The sequence below is a fragment of the Adiantum capillus-veneris genome, chromosome 24 (assembly GCF_014529385.1).
Source record: "Adiantum capillus-veneris isolate H3 chromosome 24, ASM1452938v2, whole genome shotgun sequence".
NCBI lineage: Eukaryota > Viridiplantae > Streptophyta > Polypodiopsida > Polypodiales > Pteridaceae > Adiantum > Adiantum capillus-veneris.
This window is the reverse complement of record NC_140954.1, coordinates 3,506,781-3,528,644: the sequence shown is the minus strand read 5'-3', so window position 1 is coordinate 3,528,644 and position 21,864 is coordinate 3,506,781. Positions and strand designations below refer to the sequence as shown.

The 21,864-nt window shown below is 41.7% G+C and overlaps 1 protein-coding gene across 1 annotated transcript; it reads left to right on the top strand.

Annotated features, from left to right (window-relative positions):
- The first annotated feature begins 705 nt into the window (after positions 1-705).
- On the top strand, positions 706-4,622 carry LOC147425851 (uncharacterized). Its single transcript, XM_086498127.1, has 7 exons — positions 706-1,143; positions 1,278-1,421; positions 1,668-1,986; positions 2,116-2,433; positions 2,568-2,780; positions 2,917-3,074; positions 3,804-4,622. Exons 1-7 carry the CDS (start codon positions 764-766, stop codon positions 4,075-4,077), a joined length of 1,806 nt encoding a protein of 601 aa, XP_086354253.1. The 5' UTR covers positions 706-763; the 3' UTR covers positions 4,078-4,622.
- Positions 4,623-21,864: the final 17,242 nt, after the last annotated feature.

Here is a 21,864-nt window from a genome sequence, read left to right as displayed (position 1 = left end):
TCAAAAAACAATTGATGTTTCATTGTTTTAAGTAGGTAAAAATAAAAGGTGCTCATTTGGGCCACCCAAAATTGGGTGGCCCAAATGAACACCTTTATTTTTGAATGACCGTTCAGTGGTAATAGTAGCGCAACAATCGCCGTAATAGCAGCGGGTATATTACCGTTGCTATTACCGCACTTTTTATTGCTTTCAAACCACTATCGCATAAATGTTAGCAGTTATAAACTACTTCTCTTATAGTGTTCTAAGCGCTGATGTGTCGAGTTGTGGTTGAATTAAGATGCTGATGTGCCATGTTGTGGATGACAGAGCTAACTAGACTTATTGCTTTTATTATGCGTGTTGAGTTCATACATCTGACGGTTGTCCATAAAAATTACTGTCAGTAATATGCAACAAATGGACGGCTCATATCGCCTGCCCCTGACCCTGAACCTTGGCGGTTTTTGAAACTTCTGTTTCAACAAATTCAAACTCTGGCCATGAAAAATGAAGCCGGTGTATTGAGGATAATAAGCTTAGACGTGGAGGAGAGACACAATTACACACGGCATGTGGAAAGTCGAGGCAGTGAAATGGTGAAAGAAGCCACGTATGGTATTGCGTTTCTCTACTCCGACTTGAGTCCACGTGGGGAAAGTCGGGCAGGAAGGGTGGCAGAAACATATCATCCTCATCGTCATATAAAAGCATACAATGATTCGATGCCGTACGAAGAAGCGCTCTCTCGCCTTCACTAGCCGCGTGTGTGTTTCAAACCATGCACACTTCTCTGTCGTCCACCAAGCTCATCACCATCAGCTGCATCCCCTCCTCGCCTACTTCCCTCAGCTGCCGCTCTTCTGTCTGGTGCGGCAGGCAGCTCGTCTTTCCCACTACTACTCACACTCCATCGCCAGCAGCAGTTCCTCTTCTTACAGCAATGGCCTCTCAACAGCCCAATGAGCAGAAACAACAATGGACTACCCCCCCTTCCCAGCCCGAGAAGGCTGCCCACTCCAATGGAGGTGCCGCCTCTGGTACCCATGCTGCCAATGGCAATGGTCTCGCCGATCAGGAGCAAGCCCCCCGCCTCGGCACCCATGGGAAGCCTCTCTACACCAACTTGGCTGGCATCCCCATCTCGGACGACAACAACAGGTCGTTACTGGTGCTTAGCCCTGCCTGCTCTTTCTTTCACGAACCACAGCTCCATTATAATAGTAGTGACCTTCCTTCTTTTGGCATGCTAATCAATATGTGGTCTTGTTGATGGATTGTTGATTGTGTCTCAGTGTGACGGTGGGAGATGTTGGTGCATTGATCTTTGAAGATGTGCATATGTTTGAGAAGCAGGCACACTTCAATCGAGAGCGTGTTCCAGAGCGGGTTGTGCATGCAAAAGGAGCGGGCGCCCATGGTTACTTTGAGGTTACTAAGTATGCGTCAAACTCTCTCATAGTACTTATGAAGCAGATGTATCATCTTTGGTATCAAGTGCCTAGTACAATTTATATAAACAACATTGGCAGGTCTTAAGCTAGTCTGTCAGGCCATTTGAAAGTGTGCGATGTGTTTATCTTGTGAGGGCTCCATGTATGGCCTCCTTAGGATTTTCCTTCACTAATACTAGCTGAATGTATATATTTTCCTTCACTAATACTCGTTGAATGTATGTCTGTTAGGGATGTCTCTGACTTATGCAAAGCCAAGCTTTTCAGCGAGGTTGGCAAGCGCACTCCTGTGTTTGGGCGCTTCTCAACTGTGACTGGCGAGTCAGGATACCCAGATACCGCTCGTGATCCTCGAGGCTTCTCCCTCAAATTCTACACTGAAGATGGTAACTGGGACATGGTGGGGAATAACACGCCAGTTTTCTTTGTGCGGGATGCTCTCAAGTTTCCGGACTTCATTCACTCACAGAAGAGGAATCCCCAGACACACATGAAGGATCCCAATGCTTATTGGGACTTCTTGAGCCTTGTTCCGGAGTCTCTTCATCAGGTACAAAAGGATAGCTTATTTGCCAAACCCCTTGACAATGAGTGTGTGCGTGTGTGTGTCTGCACTGCAAAGTCCGAAGCTGGTTGAGACCATCTAGGGATTACGGAGCTTATGGTGTTGACATGGCAGGTTCTTATCACCTTCTCTCCTAGGGGAGTACCAGATGGGTTTAGGCACATGAATGGATACGGGTCGCATACATTCAAATGGATCAATGCAGAGGGACAAGCCCACTGGGTCAAATTCCACTTTAAATCTGATCAAGGGATCAAGAACTTGACCCATGAACAGGCCATCAAAATTGCTGGCATCAACCCTGACTACGCAATCGAAGACCTCTTTCAAAACATCAAGAATGGAAACTACCCTTCTTGGACCTTCTTCGTTCAAGTTATGCCTCTAGAAGATGCATTGAATTACAAGTGGGATCCATTTGACTTGACAAAGGTATGATATAAATGCATGCATTTAAACTTTCCCTACTGATTTATGTCTCATCAATATGTTTTATGAGCTAACTTCTGGATTTGCTATTTTCGTGTCCCATATATCAATGCTCACAACAAAGATACACTTTGCAGGTTTGGCCTCAAAAGGACTACCCTCTCAGGGAGGTGGGTAATCTTGTGCTCAATAGGAACCCCACCAACTACTTCGCTGAGGTTGAGCAATCATCCTTCTCACCAGCTCACATGGTGCCCGGCATTGAGCCATCGCCAGACAGGGTTCTCCAAGCTCGTCTCTTTACTTATGATGATACCGCCAGACACAGAATTGGTACAAATTATTTGCAGGTGACAACAGTGAAATATACACACATTGCAAACAACCCTACTCTTCTTCTGGGCACAAGTTTGTTGCCTCCGAAGAGAAGTCTTCAAATGCACGAAACTTGTATATATGTAATTTGTTACTTTTGTTTATATGCAGATTCCCATCAACAGATGCCCCTTCAGAGTGCAAACCTATACATCGGATGGGCCCATGAATGTGACAGAGAATGGTGGTAGTCGGCCGAACTACTACCCCAACTCATTCGAGGATTTGCCTCATCCTGATCCTGCTACACCAGACGTGACTCCATACAAGTGAGCTTTCTTGTCGTCCTAAGCATGATTGCATTGATGCATGTATGTTGAATAGCATGTACTGGTGCGAGGTTAATGAATTCATTCTTCAACTGCTTTGCCTTGAAATTCCCAGCCGGCCTTTCTCCCTGTTGTCGGCATGCGAGCACACTTGGATGTCTTGTGCTTGTTGCAAAGAGCATCATGAACCACTTTCATGTGAAAACACGTCTAGCACTTTGCGTTGTCTGCATCGACATACGTGCTTGTTGCAAAAAGCCTTTCTCCCTATTGTCGGCATGAACACACTTGGATGTTTTGTGCTTGTTGCAAAGAGCGTCATGAACCACTTTCATGTGAAAACATGTCTGGCACTTTGCGTTGTCTGCATCAACATATGTGCTTGTTGCAAAAAGCCTTTCTCCCTGTTGTCAGGATGAACACACTTGGATGTCTTGTGCTTATTGCAAAGAGCGTCATGAACTACTTTCATGTGAAAACACGCCTTCATTGTGTTGTCTGCATCGACATATGTGCTTGTTGCAAAAAGCCTTTCTCCCTGTTGTCGGTATGAACACACTTGGATGTCTTGTGATTGCTGCCAAGAGTGTTATGAACCACTTTCATGTGAACAAGTCTGGGACATTGCGTTGTCTGCATCGACATATGTGCTTGTTGCAAAAAGGCTGTGTCCCTCTTTCATGTGGAACTTGTGGAAAATCTGATAACATGCCAAATTTAACTGTTCAGGCATCCAGAAGGAATGGTGGGAAGGTACATGCCTCAAAAATGGAAAGATCAAGATGACTACGATCAACCACGGATGTTGTGGCAGCTTCTGTCCAACGACGATCAGGAGCAGATGGTGAACAACATAGCAGGGCATATCCTTGGTGCACAGGAGTTCATTGTAAAACGGCAGCTTGAAATCTTCAGCAAGTGCGATGAAGGGCTTGCAACGCATGTAGAAGCTGCTATCAAGAAGAAAAAGGAGAATCCCGAACCCTATTCCATGGTGGCTTGATCGAGCAAAGAAGGGCATGGTCTAGACCTGGCAATTCAATTCCTCTATCTAGTGGAGCATTCCAACTGCGTCCATGTCCATTCTTTTCGCTTGTAATTAAGCGCTAGCGGGGCGCTGTATATACAGAGATTACGATATGATAGTGCTTTCTTTTATGTGAGATGATGACTAGTATGTGAACCGCCAGTTGCCGCGGCTAGGTGTACTTCAATTGAAGCAACTATTGTTGCTTCTTCCTTGCCTAACTGTTGTTCCTCCTTCCTTTCACAATGAGAACAAATGTCTATGATTCTCATGTGAGCTTTTATAGCCGTTTATCACACTTGTGCATCAGCCATTGCTATAACTATTTTCTTGAGGGCAATGTATGAAAACTCACAAGGTTTAAGCGCTCTCCACATTCATGTCAACCAAGCACAAATCTATCTTTTGGATCAATACTAAGTCTTACCTTTTTTAGTGTAAGATCCAACAAATACTGAAGTGTAGTTACTCTCCACATTCTTGTGGATTGACCAAGAGAATCTCCTTCTAGTTGGGTCATACCAAGCTCCAACACACTCCTCCTAATCATGACAAGTTCATCTCCCCCCCTCCTCCCCCCCCCCCGCCCCATGTGTGTGTGTGTGTGTGTGTGTGTGTGTGTGTGTGTGTGTGTGTGAGAAATAATTATTAGCTCAATTTGAGGTCTTTTGGGATTAAATTAAGTAATGGGTTTCCTTCACATGATGTCTTGTCTTGCCATCCTATGTTTCTCTCTAAAGAGGTAGATAATTTGCGATTAGTGTATGGGTGAGTTTAGGTAATGAAAAGACCATGGATGTGGAAAGGCAAGACTTTTTGTGTGCATATAAATAGAGATGGCCGAATGCACCTTATATATTTGTGCTTTTCTTCTTAATTTTCTTTCCTCTAGTGTTTTCAAGCCATTGGAGCCATTAGAAAAGCCTTTTATTTTTTAGTCTCATTAAGAAAGCATTTTTTCCCATGATGGGAAGTAGTTTTAATATTTTGATCTGTAAAAAATCCTAGGTTTGTATTCATAGGATTGTGATCTCATGATGTGAAGTATTGATTTAATAATGTTTATGGCCTGTAGAGGCCATAGGGGGTTGTTGGAGAAAGCGTGCAATTTTTCAATCGTTCATTTTCAACAGCGAGGATGAGTGCCAGTTGTATATGGAGTCTTTAAGGTCAAGGTCTTTCTAATCGTACGTCCCTTTTGGGCCAGGTTGATGTAGGTATGTTGGAATGCGATGTAGGCAAGCCTCGTTTGTAAAGGAGGACGTTGATGTTTTTCACGTGCCTCTATGTCCCTCTGCGGCGTCTTTCACAGTTCATTGATGACACTATGCTACACGCAGCTAAAGGGTTTCACCTCATTTGTTTTTGTCTGGTTTTCTCTCACATGGGGTATATATTTTCCGCGTGTTGCAACCTGCTATCCTCCTCTGCAAAGCCTTTCACGACGTCACACCGCGAGTAGTAGACAGTGGGAGAATTGAGCCTCCTGTGTTTTGGGCAAGGCCAAGGATACCGGGTGACTTGTAGGAGCCGGTCGCCCAACCATTGAAGACCTTCATCGTGCTCATCCTTGTTGTTGGTCATACAAAATGAATTTGTTTACCCCACGCGTGAGTGGAAGGTGCTCCATTCAGGTAAGAACTAAAAGACAAGTTTACTCTCTAGCCACTTTTAGTTGGGATCAAAGATGAAGTTGGTAGCAATTGGTAGTTTGCTCCTACATGGAGATTGGGGAACCTACCATATGGCTGTCTTCTCTTGGCTATGAATTGTTAATCTATTGACAATTGTTCATAGACAACATCTTATCGTGTCTTCTATGGCAAAACTCTTATGCTTTCATGGGGAGTGTATTTGAATGATCTCATCATCCAAAATGAAGAAACAACAAGTTTGGCGTGTTGGATTTTTTGATGAGTTTCAGGTACTGTTTTTCGAGGTGCCCAAATTCATGGTCATAGTGCTTGACAAACCAGTGTCCACGGTGTGGAGAATTGTAGGAGGTTAGCTTAAGCCTCCTCATGTTTGTCGACAAGCCAGTTTCTAGTGGTACTCTTGACGTAAAGTATAACCCGTCCGTTTTTATCTCCTCAAGGCTCATGGTGTAAGCTAGACAATCTGAGATAATTGTTTGTCTTGGTGCATAAGCTTCAACGGATTTTTTGTCCATTTGCAAGGTTTTCATTTTTTATAGATTTTGGTAAGTGGCAAATCAAAGTACGTTACTGTCTGAGGTGTTGGTGTATGTGTCAGATTGGGGATTTGAAAGGAGTGTTTGGATTCCTAGTGCTTGACCTTTCGCAAAAGGAACTTGGCACATGTAAACACAATTTCGCATGTTGGGGTTATACTTCTAACATGCGAGGATAGATTTCTCTTTGCTGGAATGTGGCTACCATCATTGTAAAGTTAGAAGTACATTTCAAAGCAGGACTATGAATGAAAAAGCAGGTAGGTAAGAAGAACTGCTAACCTTGTTGCTTCTTTTTTGCTAGGATGTACAAAAAATTGAGGATATGATTTTTAACCTGTTGTAGTAAACTCCATCCTGCTTGATGGCCACCAACATTTCTTGCTATATTGTAAGAATGGACCTCCATGTGTGGATTGATGTATGTAGCACAACCATGAGTTATCATAATGGGAAGCTTCTTGATTTACATGAAGGAGACAAACCATGGAGTTTTTTTGTCTCGGTTTATTTGACTCTCTCTCTCTCTCTCTCTCTCTCTCTCTCTCTCTCTCTCTCTCTCTGCCTATTCTTAAATCAATTAGCCAAACTCTTTTAGCATGGACTTAGCAGTTTTTATAGCGCAATTCATTGGGAGGTTAGTTGAGGGCCTCTTAAGAAAATACAATTTTTGGCGTTCCCTCTTTATAAAATAGGGGTGGTAAAAGAAAAGGTATCTTCAGTACAACAGTTCAAAAAGTCTACTTACAAGTAGATTCCTTTTGCAATGTTATAATGGCCGTGATGATTGAAGCAATGTCTTTTTTCAGTTACATCAAATGCACCTTGTCATCTTGGAGAGAGATGCAACAACTCAACTTTCTTCTCCGACGTAACGTTTTTTGCACCAAGTACTTGTGGATTTCTTGTCTTTCTTGCACTGAGCACTAATGGCATTCTCCTCTACACCCACAAACATTCTCGGCAAATATCCTAGATATCATCTACACATGACTTGGATCCTCGATATGAGCCATTGTGTAAGTGAAGCAATACCCAGTTAAGTGGCAAGACTCAAAGCAGGGGGAGCAAAGACACATGGTTCTCTATCTTTTTTATCCTAAGACTAAAGCCTCTCTTGCATTTACAAATCTTACTAGTTTATAATATTTGTTGACCTTACTAGTTTATTCATCGTTGTTGATGGAGAAAATGTCTTACGTGGCTATTGCAAAGCTCGAATTGGCCAAGATGAAAATCACAAATGCACGCTTCATGCTCAAGAAAAAGAGATTATATGGCTCTCAGTTGCATTGTAATTACCAAAGATACGAGCTCGGGTGCTTGTGTGCGAAAGAAGAAACCATGGAATTTTGAAATTGTGAAGGTTGGATCTGGTGGTCTTAAGAAAAGAATCCAAACAGTGAGGTGAAGAGTTCAATCTTTCTTAACTATTTTAACTACACTAGTTCGTTCATTTGATTTATGTATTCCTTTCTTTGTAGGCATACTATCTATTTGGACAAAGAAAATATTGATTCCACAGCCAATGTAGGGAAGAGTTGAAGACCTTGATAAACAGTAGTCTTGCAAAACATATAGGGCACACTTAACTCACTTGGCGTGAGCAAGAGAGGGTATTCAACTATTCAACAAGGGAATAAAATGTAAGCTACTACCAACAACAAAAAATGTCTGGAAAGAGAAACTTGAGCTCAACCACGTACATAAAGACTTCATGGATGTCCCTTTCATATTCAAGGTACTTACAAAGTCCAAGAAACAACTATAACTTATATTGAGTACAACAATATTTTCGTGGACCTTACTTTGTTGTAAACTAGAATAGGTAAAGTTTTACAATGTCACGTTTTGAAGAGACTGAGTGTGTGTTATATTTTTTTGTGAAGCTATTTGAGAGTGAGATTCTTAAAGAGAAGAAGCTACAATAATACTAACAGAATATTCAAACCTATAAAATGCTCTACGCTAGCATACAGTTTTATGTTTCACATTCCAAGATTTTTCCACGGCGCACGTAGATGCGTTTAAGAAAAACAAGTACATATATGCATGCCATAAGGAAAATAAATGTATAGTATCAAACTTTCTTCTTGTTTCTTTCTCCTACAACGCGCATAGAAGCCTTCATCTCAAGCAAACACTTCTTCGCACATCATTGGGAGAAAAACTAACAAAACTTTTAAACACAAAATAATAAATACCTTTTCCTAGGCTTGCCATTGCCAAACACTTTCGCTGTGAAATTTGATTGATTGTCGAGCTCTCTTAGAGATATGGGGGACTGTGTAGACAATCATAAGAACAAGGTCTTTTCTTGATAAGAAATCTAGGGGACTACATAGACAATCACAAGAACAAGGAATGTGTAGCTCGTTGAGAGCTCTAGAGGGCTCCTTTGACAATCACAAGAACAAAGTCTTCTCTCTCTCTCTCTCTCTCTCTCTCTCTCTCTCTCTCTCTCTCTCTCTCTCTCTAGCGGTGTCTTCCCTCTCATTTTCCCCAACCTCCCCCTAGGCGAGGGGCTGCCCTGTGGGGGGGAATCAATGCATAGCCTTTCCCTCCAACCAGCCTTGCTCGTGCATGCACTGGCCGATTCCCACCCTCCAACCAGCTTCCACATCTCGGCATTGGCCAACCTACACATCTCGGCACTGGCCAACCTACACATCTCGGCACTAGCCAGCTTGCTTCTGTACTGCCAACTCTAATTGAATAGCTCTGCACTGACCCGAGCTGCCTCTCTCTTGTAGCCACAACATCTTTGCAATATGAATCTTGATCTTGACATGCATGGAGAAAGCGAGGTAGGGACTGTATCAAACCTCCGCTACACCACATCTTTCATTAGGAAAAATATGAACCACAAAGGGGTCTTGTAAGAGCAACCAATCAGGTCTAAATCAACAAGAGGACATAAAAGGGGGGGCATGGATAGCACATATCTACGTACCTCAAAAGTATATCATGTAATATATCTATGAAAAGAGCTTGGCAATGCGTTCCAAATGCACTATTGTCCGGTATATTTGAAGTAAAAATACTTTCAAGTTATGGCTATTCAAAAAAATGTAAAACTTTGTAAGATCGTGGCCATGAGCCCATTCTCATTGATGTAGAGAGTATATTCTAGAAGAATCTTTGACCCTAAAGGGCCCTTTTGGGGTTCATATTCTCCCTAATGTTGAGAAACAACCATGGCCACTCGGGCTGCATCTTGAAGCAATCCCACCTTTGTTGAGGTTGTGGAGACACCCCCAAAGATAGACAGCATCACCCAAATTCAAAATGAAGTCGAAAGATTGCACAAGGAGAATGATGAGCTTACACAATGGGCTGCATCTCGAAGCAATCTCACCTTTGTCGAGGTTGTGGCGACACCCCCAAAGATAGACAGCATCATCTGACTTCAAAATGAAGTCGAAAGATTGCACAAGGAGAATGATGAGCTTACACAGAGACTCATTGCCATCAAAACTCAACTCAGTACAATGGAGAAGTGTAAGAAAGAGGAGATAGAACATGTCATAAAATCTAATATCTAACCAACTCAAATGATTTTCTCATATTAAACTCATCATTTAATGTGGGAGAATAAACGAGACGAAGGGTTAAGATATAAACATGTGCTTATAATTCTATCTCAACACAGGGCCAATGGTAAAGGGGCCCAAATGAGAGATGGTCTATCAAAGAGGAAGGTTAACCAATGGAGCATAAAGACCTTAGGTTTAGCTTCATTGAAGACCTCCAATAGTTAGTGTAAAAGTCCTTTGACCTTAGGTAAGCTAGGGTTGAGCTTGAGGTGGGAGCCCGGCCCAAGCTTAAGGTGCTTGAGGTGCTTGATGACTAAGGTGCTTGAGGTTCTTGATGACTGAGATTCTTGAGGTGCTTGTCATGCTTGAGATGCTAGGGTTGTACTTGAGGTGGGAACCTGGCCCAAGCTTGAGGGGCTTAAGGGCCAAGCTTGTGGTGGGAACCGACGGGCCCAAGGTTGAGTGACTTGCGGTGTGCAAAATTCAATACCAATCCCTACAAGGAGAGGGCGAGCCCTACAAGAGGGGGGAATTAGAGAGAACACACACACACACACAAAGCATGCTTGGTACAAAGAAAGCAAAAGGTACACTTGTCAAATTCCTCCTCATGTTTCCCTCATGGTGTGCATGAAGCCTATTGGTTGGCCACCCAAGGGGTCCAATGATAATTTAGAAGATTTAATTAATTGACTTTACATTTATCGAGTCCTCTCTATCAAAGGAGAAAGGGGGACACTTGTCACACAAGGCTACCCTTGTTACTTGATTTGCCTCCTGCTTGGAGTTGGCTAGGCATGGAGGGGTCCAATGAGCTTCAAGCATGAGCTACAAGGGGGGGGTCAACCAAGGCAGCTAGGGGCATGATTGGGGGGGTATACTCTCCCACCCACACACACACACACCCTCATTGTGTGAAATGAAAAGTGCAAGAGCTCCCTCTCCTTCTCCAAGCAAGTAGAGAGGTTGAGATCCTCCCCAACACTCTTGGCTATGGAATGCAAATCCAACCAAGAGCCATGCTTCAATGCTTAAGCTTGCCATCTTCTCCATCTTCATTACTATGCTATTATGTATGCTAGCAAGAAGAGTGATGATAAGTGAGAAACTAATTCTTGCTCCTATGAAATGTTTCTTCTTCCTCTTCCCTACCCTCATTCCCTGCTAGCTCTCTCCACCTTCGAAGGTGTTTGAGGTCTTGGGACTGATGCTCGGGATACTTAATGCTTTTCTCAAAGTTTATGTTATGCTCGTGATGCATGAAGCTTTCCATCTTCATTGCATCACCTAGGTCACAAGGAACACAAAGATTGTAGTGTAACAAGTCTCTCTTGATGGGAGAAATCACAATACAAATGCCTATTGGAGGGGGGACCGGCTCCGCATAAACCCGGTCCTCAATTGTTGTCATGTTCTCTAAATTATCTCTCTTGCAAAAGTATTGTTCATGCCAAGTTAACTAAATGCTATGTTTATGTTGCTACCATCAATTATGTTCACCCACTATGCTCACAAAGTAATTTCACAAAAGTACTCTTTCTCTAATTTCCGCCATTCTCAAGTTAATAGGCCAATTCCATTACACAACAGATGCAAGACAATCTCAATAAAACAAAGTCATAAGTAGAGGACACGCTCACAAAGGAGGTCGAGACTCAAGTGCAGGAGATTGTCTCCCGCAACGTCGAAGATTGAGCGGTGTTCACAATACACGAACGACAATGACATGAGGATATCGCCCTCAATGTTCGCTTGGCAAGCTTCCAAGTGACTGGAAAGGGGAGGGGGCCTTGAATTTCATGAGTCCTCTGCATGCATCCAAACAACAACCCACATGATACAATAGGATCCAACAAAAATCACCTCGCTTGCACACGAACATCGCACTAACCATGCAATCCTCACTTTCAAGACCAAGGCATTGAGCAATTGAGGCTTCTAAATAATACTAAAAGTTTTTTTGTAAAAGGTCTTACACCCACCCAACTCAAACAGAAGAATGTAGAACTCCAAAAGATGCGACAAGCATGCAAAATAGGAAAATGGGTATTTTATCAAGGAGGTAAAGCCATTATCCAAGTATTCCAAACTCCCAAACCGGCACCCCCCTCACCCCCCTCTCCTTCGGTTATTTTTCTTTTTATCTTTTCTTGTTCACCTCTAACTGGACCCACTGTCCTTAACTGATATGTACCTAACAACCCCTTCACTTAAAAGAAACCGTTTTTGTAGAGAGAGAGAGAGAGAGAGAGAGAGAGAGAGAGAGAGAGAGAGAGAGAGAGAGAGAGAGAGAGAGAGAGAGAGAGCATGAAGGGAATTGTGTTGTAGAACGGTGTGCAAGTAATGTTCCACTCATTCTAGAAGTTGCCCTGAGCACCATAATACTACTCCTTGAGATATTTAGAGGGGGGGGGGGGGGGGGGGAGAGAGAGAGAGAGAGAGAGAGAGAGAGAGAGAGAGAGAGAGAGAGAGAGAGAGAGAGAGAGAGAGAGAGAGAGAGAGATCATAAATGGATTGGTATAATGGCACACGGGTTATATTTCACCAGATCCAAAAGCTACCCCAAGTGCCGTAATACCACTCCCACAGATTAATTGATGTTTCAAGACAATGTCAAGAACCAAGGTGATTGCTAGGAAGGTTGGTAAAGGGTCACGTTTAGCTGCTAAAGCAAGAGATAGGTTGGCCAGCAAGAAGAAGAGATCCAAAAATCCGATGAATATTTTGAAGGCCCCAAGGATGAAGATAATCCAAAGAAACCTAAATTTCTTTAGGGAGATCAAGAAAGCTCAAAAATGCATTGAGCTGTGTGTACCAAAGCTTCCCTTTTAAAGGCCAGTCAGGTCAATCTATGAAGAGGTATGCAGTGGCACACTGAGGTGGAAAGCCGTTGCACTTTTGGCATGTGAAGAGGCAACAAAGGACTTTTTGCTTGAGTATTTTAATGATATAACTATTGTTGCAGCACATGCAGACATGCTGACCATTATGGACAAGGACAATGAAAACTAAAGAGAATAAGGTAGAGGTATGATAAACTCATTGTGCCCAATGAATTCATAGACAAGAAAATGAGGGAGATATTCTCATACCTCTAACAAGGCCACAGTTAGAGGTGAAATTTGTAGAGGTCACCCATGATGTGAATACCAGAGCGAAAGCTGAGCATGAAACTTGGGATGAAAAGGAGTCCAAGAAACTAAGAGAGAAAGAAAAGGTCACATTTTTTTTGTAGAAGAAGAGAAGAAAAACTACGACATAGTAACGTGTGATATAGATGTGAGAAACAATGAAATCTTATCATCAATGAATATGGACTACTAGCAGACATACCACTTGCAGATGGGTCAAGGAGACTGACAATCAATTCTGTCAATATTCATATATAGTAGGATCTAGATGCACAGATAACAAATTCTATTGTGTATAGATGCCTAAAGTAAGTCCATTCTCTAGCTTTAGCATACTTAGCTTCTCGCTTTGGAATGGAGAATAACTTCCATTAATTGTATGTAGTTTGATCAAGAGCCAACTTCCTCAAAAAAAACATTTCAAAATATATACCTTGGACCCACAAATGCATATTCTTTTGAGAATGAAGAATACCCCTCAGGGCACCTTAGAGAGATGGTTTGCTCACACTGCCCTATGCTCCAAGTCACAACAATAATTTTTCCATACAAGAGCAACAACCACTGGAGCCTCATACGCATTGAGCTTGGCAAGCCACTGGTATGGACTCTCAACTCAATTCGAGGAACCCACTTAGAATTAAGAGTACTCAGATCTTGAAATTAGTTGTATGTGGGATTAGGTATGCATGCAATGATTGTTGTGATTTAATAACAAATTTGTCTGTTTGCAGTTTCATAAAAAGATTATTGTATGTATAAAGCAAGATATGTGGTAGTTACAAGCTCTATACAAGCGAACATAGTCACAATGCCAAATCAAACGGATGCAAACTCATGTGGATGGATATGTCTCCTACATGTTGATTACCTTCTGCAGAGCTTCTTTGCACTAGAGTCATTCATGTCAAAGGTTGCCATTTTGCAAAGCATTACAATAACATGGTGGTTGTATAACAATAAGGATTGATCTTGGATTTTTTTTTTTTTGCAGAGTGCATTGAAGATATCCCATACAGTATTTGCATCCATATTGTGTCAGCATCTACTCTCTATTTCAAATCCTATAAGTTTGGATGTAGAAGACAGCCTGTTGAGTGACCATGCGATAGAGATGGCAATAACAGGTGAGGGACACAAGCCAACGGACTCCCTGAGTTCTCAAATTTTTCTAGATAGGATGAGAAGGCACAGGAGGAAGAGGAGGAGAAAGACCAGGCATAGGGAAGGGCTAATGAGAAGAGTGATCATGCAGATGGAGGGGTTGAGAGGAAAGAGATGCATGATGCAGAGAGATTTTCCAAGGAGGAAGGCAATGTGGATACCGAGGAACCAGAGATCCACCATCTTGAGGGAAGGGTTGAGAAGTAAGATCATCCAAAGGGAGGGGTTGAGGAAAAAATGCACATTGAAACTCCCAAATCTCAAGCATAGACCTCCATCATACAAACAAAAGATCTTGAACATCCTCATCATTCAACAGTGCCTGAGCCTCAAGCAAACCATACCACTATAGAAGCCAATTCATTTGTTATGGATACCTCTACAATGGAAACACAACTGTCTCACAATGTAGAAGCACAAGGGATTGAGAAGGAGAAGCTTGAGAACATTGACACTAGACAAAACAACCTCTACAATAGTCAGACCCAATATGGACCCTTGCTAGACATTGACATGGTTGTTCTAGTAATAACCAATGTAAAAGAATAAGAAATCCATCTTGCTTTCTAACTACTTATTTGTTATACAAAATGTTTGCAGCGATTGATTATTTTGGACATCAATGGATTGCTACTATTTCAAGAGCCATATGATGTAGATGTAGTCTACATCGACTTGCATACTTTCCAAATAGGCAATCACAGGGTCATTGTTTGGCCAAGCACGAATGAATTTTTTCATTTTCTTCTTTCAAGGTTCTGGGTTGCAATATGGTCTTCCGTGTAGCACCATAACCTCAACCCCCTCGTGGCCGTAGTTTGCAACGTAGCCAAAATCCAGTGTTCGGAATTTAATTTTTTGTATTATCAAAGGCAATGTTTTGCCATTCAGGGCCACTATCACCCTACAAAACCCAATGCTTACTTTTATTACAAATCTTTTTTTCAAATCCATGTGTCGTTTGATGCTGACAATACTTTGTTGATAGATGACACGCCACATAAAGGTTTTCTTAATCCACCAGGCACAACTCTCTCCCCACCATCATTTCAAGGGCACGAACATGACTTTTACCTAGAGGACATTTTGATCCAATAATTGCAAAAATTGTATTACATCCCATTGACTATTTTTGAATTTTTACTTGCACATATTCTTTGAAATGCTAGCTATATACATTATAATAATTCTTTGTACCTATCAAGGTGGTGCCAATGATGAGAGAGAGAAAGAGAGAGAATATGTAAAGTAGTGAAAGAATGATTGAAGACTCCCTCACACAGAAGAGCGACATAAGATAGCAAATTTTGCATATATATTACAAAATGTAAAGAAATAACACATACTTTCACACACACACACACACACACACACACACACACACACACACACACACACACACACACACACACACACACACACACACACACACAGAGAGAGAGAGAGAGAGAGAGAGAGAGAGGTACAGATTCATCTCAATGTTGAAACAAAGATACATCCCAATGATCAGATTCATCTCAATGTTGAAATAAAGATTTCAATTGAAAAAAAAGTTAGAGCCCAAAGGAATTCATCCAAGTTACATTGGCACAATTTAAACTCAGCCACCCAGGTCTCTATAGACAAATTTTTTTTTTCCTTCGTTGCATTACTTTGCATCCACACAACAAGAAATACAATTGTGAGGACTCATTGTCCACACTCTCCTCCACTATGTCATGCTAGAGTTGGATAAGGTTGCATTGATTCCTTATTGCGATCATTGTCACAAGGTTGAGCTCTTTGCCCACCACTTCTACATCTATGACAACGTTGTTCTCCAAACCTACTGACTCTTGATCAATAGGCACATAGCACCCTGCAACAAACTGAGAGAACTTGTACCATAATGAGATGATAAGTGACAATCATATACTTGGCAACCAGAGTGTCAAGTGCAATCTTGCAGCATATACCATCCACCTCTTTCACATACCATCCTTGATCAAGAAGCCTGTCCATAGAAGGAAGAATCAAGAGATTTAGATACTAGCATAGTCTTAGCAACATGTACATGGTAGGTGTGAAAAATCTCAAAAAAAAAAGAGGACATAAATTTTCAAGCTTCACCAATTTGGTGGGTATAGAGTCGGAGAGACCTTTGCACATTCTTATACAACTTACTTTGTAGAGACTCCCTCACTGTTGTGTCCGGTATTGGCCAGTCCACGGAGCTCTAGTTGGTTGGTAGAAGAACCTTAATGAATGTTCCTTTTTATTTCTTTGATTGACCTGGTAGAAATGGTTGTAAAATAAAATGCCCTCATTTGCAAGGCTCTTGCTTGTTCTTCGAGAATACTTTAAAACACCAACATGAGCATGGGTTACGGATATGAGGCCTATAATGCACTTCGTTGGCTGACATTCCTTGTATGAAGAAGGATAAACATTTGTAAGTGTAATATTCAAATGTAAGAGAACAGAAAGGTCTAAATGTAAGAGAATAAAAAGAAGGATAAGAAATTACTTACACTTACATCATGGGTGATGTCGCATTGAGACATCACCACCATGAGCAATCACATCAGAGTGAGCAAAGACATGCTGAGATAAAACCTCTTTTACATTCTTGTTACCAACCTCCACTTTAAAGTCCAACTCATGCTTTCCATGCGGAACAAAAAAGATTTGTTGTAGAGGAATTTTTCCTCCTTCTTGGTTTATGAGAACCCAAGAACTTTTGCATATCCTCTGGTCATACCATTGATTATTTGTAGTGATGGATTTTGAGATGGAAATAGAGCTTATGCTCCTTCTTGGCCTCCTTGGTAGACTCATGGTGAGGTTAGTGCTACAGCCGGACGCGTGGTTGCCCTGCAAATTACTCAAGATAACACAATGTAACACATAAAATGACAAACCCGCATACCTGACGAATTTCGTAGACCAGAGATCGAAGCCATACGCAAATAGAGAGAAAGACGGTGAGCAAGAGAGTGTAAGAGAGAATGTGCAGAGCACTTCCTAGAGCGGAGTTCTACGCCGGCACAACGAGGGAGAAGGGAGGAGAGAAGAATGACGCAGAGAATGGGTGCAATATCCCCCCGCGCAAGAGTGAGCATGTCCTTCTTGCACGTATTAATTTATATAAAAGTTCATGCTAAAAAATGAGTTACATCAGTTCACGCTTGGGAATAGAATAGTCATGGCTCGTACAGAGCTCAATATAACGATTAATAGCTGTCTACATCTCAACTTATAACTGAACCATAAAATACTAAGGATTGCCACAAAATCCAATGGTGGCAGTTTTATTCTGAATGACTGCTATCGCCTTATTGTCTAGCACGTGCCAATCACTGATCTGCTCACACAACACCCAACAAGTGATGATATTCCACAATTCAAATCAACATTGCAATGGTTCATCAAAATATCAAATATTTCACAAATATATCATCAAAATACCAATTCCATTACATACCCCGGGGTTGAAAGACAATTGTCCTGAATTGTTACCAAAACCAAACTAGGGACAGTGGTGGCCAGCCACTGGTAGAGTGGTCTAGCAATTGGTGTTGCCTAAATCAGCAGATCTACACCAATGGGCATGCTGCCTAAATTGGCGGATCTGCACTAATACTGCCTAAATCGGCGGATCTGCATTTTGAATTCGTGTTGCCTAAATCGACGAATCTACACTAGTGCTGCTGCCTAAACCGGCGGATGTGCACTTTAAAATTCTTGTTGCCTAAATCGACGAATCTACACTAGAAGAGAGGCACTACCTAAATCGGCGAATCTGTGTCTCTAGGTGTGTAGTATGCAAGTATCAAGTGATGGTAGTGCGAACGTAGCGATTGTTCAGAAATCCATTGACACTCTTCCAAAGAATGGTTTTTGTATTTTACCAAATATCTTCTATACTAGTTTCCTCTGTGGGTAGTGGTCATGTCATGATCTAAGATTATTTCGGGAGCCAGAAAATGTCTTCATCATCCTCAATGAAGGGGGGTCAACTGTGGAAGGAGTATCGAGACTAGGTCCCTTATGTGGTCTCAACAAGCTAACATGGAAGAAGTTGTGTATTTTCCAATGTGAGAGAATGCCCAAGCGGAACGCATTGTCATTTATCTTTTGAAGGATTTTGAATGGGCCATAAAATCTAGGGGCCAATTTTACTTTGGGATGTTTTTCTACAGTTTTTAAGCGTCGTTTTTCTATTCTAAGCCAAACAAGGTCATTTTCTTTACAAGGTGCAGGTCTTCGTTTCTTGTTGGCTTGTGCAGTTTATCTTTGTTGTGCTCGTTTAATGCAAGCTGTGGCTTCTTGTAAAATGTGTGTGTGGTTTCTTGCTAATGTGTCAGCCCGCAGGGACATCAGTGCTAATAGTGGATACAGGGATAGGGAGTTTCTTCCCATAGACAATTTCAAAGGGTGCATGGTTTGTGGAGGAGTGAGGAGTGTTATTGTAAGCAAATCGAAGCATAGGGAGGTGTTGGTCCCAATTTGCAGTATTTTCAGTGGTATAAGATCTAAGAAGGTCCATAATAGTGCTGTTCGTGGCTTCTGTTTGACCATTACTTTCAGGGTGAAATGCAGATGTGAAATCCATTGTAGAGCCTAAGTTTTTGGCTAGGGTGACCCAAAAATGATTGCAAAATCGTCCATCACGGTTGGAGAGAATGACCTTGGGGAAGCCATGGTAGGGAAAGATGGTTTTGAGGAAAAGGCTTGTAGCCTATGGTATAGACAATGTCTTTTTGCAAGGTACAAAGTATCCTTGTTTGCTAAAACGGTTAACTATGGTCAATATCATATCATTGTGTGAGAATGTGGTGGAGAGTACCATGGTAAAATCCATGGAAGTTTCTTCCCAAGGGCCAACAGGGATAGGGAGAGGCATTAAAAGACCATAAGACTTACCATGATGACATTTTTGACATATCAAACATTTTGAAACAAATTTTGTGATATCGTGCTTCATTCCAGGCCAAAAAAAAATGACCTTGACATGCAGTGAGTTGTTGAAAATAAAGATAACCATTTGCCAAGGTGTAGTGTTCATAGGGAAGACCATTATTGTGAGTTATTTCAAACCAAGCACGTGAGAAATGTGGAAAGTGAGCATATGTGTTAGGCATAGAATGAAATGAGTGCACATCACTCACAGAAATGTGATTCAAATAAGCATGCTTGATTTTATCGAAGACACATGAACAAGTAACCGAAAGAACATTCACTTCAGGTTTTCTACTTAATGCATCTGCTACTACATTCGCTTTACCTGGTTGGTACTGTATCATGGGATGGCAATTTTGAATGACACCGGCCCATTGCATATGACGGTAAAAAATGGTGGATTGAGTCAGAAGATGTTTAATGTCCTGTTGGTCAGTCTTGATTAGAACTTCACAGCCCATAAGATAGTGTTTCCAAATGTCTAGAGCGTGGACTACGGCTAGCAATTCTTTATCGTATGTGCTAGATTTGGTTTCAAATGGTTTGAGTTTTTGGCTTTCAAAGGCAAGTGGGTGATCATTTTGCATCAAGACTGCGCCTATGCCTGAGCCACTCGCGTCTGTAACAACTACGAATAAGGGTTGTGTGAAGTTGGGTAATTGTAGGACGGGGGCATGTGTGAGGAGATATTTGAGAGTGTCAAATGATTTTTGTTGTGTGGGACCCCAATTGAATGGTATTTTTTGATGAAGTCGAGTGGTCATCGGTGATGCAATGTGTGAGAAGTTTTTGACAAATTTATGATAAAAGCCTGCTAAACCTAGAAAGGATTTTATGTGATGCATGGATCTGGGGGTAGGCCATGTTTTAATAGTGTCAATCTTTTGAGGGTCGACGGATATGCCTGTTTCTGAAACTATGTGGCCTAAATAATCAATGTGTGTTTGAAAAAATGTACTTTTGTCAAGATTTGCAAACAATTGGTGCTCACGTAATAGCTCAAAGACAATGTGCAGGTGATTTTTGTGCTCATGCTCATCATGATTGAAAATCAAAATGTCATCAAAGAACACAATAACAAAGTCTTGATAATCAAGAAATATTTTGTTCATCATCCTAGCAAACGTGGCAAGTGCATTTGTGAGACCAAATGGTAAGACAATAAACTCATAATGACCAGACCAGGTACGAAATGCAATTTTTAGAATATCGTTGGGGTGCAGACGGATCTGATGATATCTTGATTTCAAGTCAATTTTGCTGAAAAGTTACGCTCCTCGTAAGTGATTTAGGAGATCGTCTATACGTGGGATGGGATAGCGGTTTATGACACTGACCTTGTTTAACGCGCGGTAGTCTGTGCACATGCAAAAGGTGTGGTTTTTCTTATGAAATGAAAAAATTGGGGCACCAAAAGGGGATGCACTAGGACGGATGAGGCCCTTATCTAGGAGTTCGGCGATTTGTATTTGGATTTCTTGCTGGTGCAAGGGACTATGTCTATATGGTGCTCTGTGTGGAGGTTGTGAGCCTGGAAAAATTTCAAATTTATGATCTAATTCACCACGACAGGGTGGGAGGTTAGGGGGTTAATCATCCACAAAGCAATCATTATACTGTGAGAGGAAATCATTATGTGGGTGAAAGACAGACGATTGTGTGTGCTCCAGTTCAATAACAAATATCATGTATGCTTTCTCATCTTTTCCTAGTGCACGTTTTGCTTGTGTGTGTGATATCAAGGGGAACATAGCAAGTGATGCATCCGCATAAAGTGAAATAGATTTGTCATTGAAAGTAAAATTCATTGTGTGTGTGCGATAATCAATTTGTGGATTATGTTGGTGACAAAAAAACATGCCCAAAATGATATCGGTGGATTGCAATGGTGCAATTAAAAAGTCACGTTGTTCTGTATAATCACCAATGGTAATTGTGAGAGATTTAACTTCACGTGTGCCATTGTATCTAGTTCCTTGAAAAGCACATTTTACTTTGTATGCAGATGGTGTGGTGGTTAAGTTCAATTTTCTAACCAAATTTTTTAAAATAAAATCGTGTGAACTACCATCATTGTGTAAAATAGGCACACTTGAATCTTGAATTTTGCCTGTTTGATGGAGCAAGGCATGAATTGAAACTAGCTTACCTGGTACGTGAGGTGGTGTTGCAGCTGTCCAGTCAGCTATGGCATCGTCGAGGGGTTCTGATGCATCTTCAGTGTTGTGTATGCGAGATGTGGGTTGGCGAGGACCGAGTGGAGGATTGTTCGTGCAGTTGGCTTCAACATGGCCGTATTGGCGGCATTTGAAGCACCAAACACCATTGCAACGTGCAGGGGGGCTGGGATGATAATGTGTGTTTGAATCTTGAGGTGCAGTGTGTGTGGGTGGAGTGGCGGAATTGTTATGTGGGCGATGATTATTTTGGTGACTACAGGGAAAAGGGGGTGGACGGTTTTGTGTGTAATTATTTGTGCGAGGATTTGAAGTATACCTGTTGAAATTATTACCGTTGCGATTGCAATTGCGGTTGTTGTTAACCCACTGACTGCGAGGTTGAAAATTGGGACGGTTGGGGTTACCCGTATTGTGCACTTCATGGACGATAGAGTTGATTTCTTTCTCAGCATCATAGGCCAAGGATATAGCTTCATAAAGAGACGCTGGTTTAAGAGAATTGAGTTTTGACTGTATACCATTGGAAAGACCATCTTCATATTTGCGTAGGAGAGACTCTGCAGGCACTTCTTCTACCATACGGAGGAGTAGAAGATGTTCCCAAAAGCGGTCGGTGTAAC

Coding starts and splice junctions, on each gene's coding strand:
- LOC147425851 (XM_086498127.1), top strand. CDS start 764: ATGCACACTTCTCTGTCGTCCACCAAGCTCATCACCATCAGCTGCATC. Junction 1,422..1,667: donor GGTTACTTTGAGGTTACTAA/GTATGCGTCAAA, acceptor TATGTCTGTTAG/GGATGTCTCTGACTTATGCA. Junction 2,781..2,916: donor TTGGTACAAATTATTTGCAG/GTGACAACAGTG, acceptor GTTTATATGCAG/ATTCCCATCAACAGATGCCC.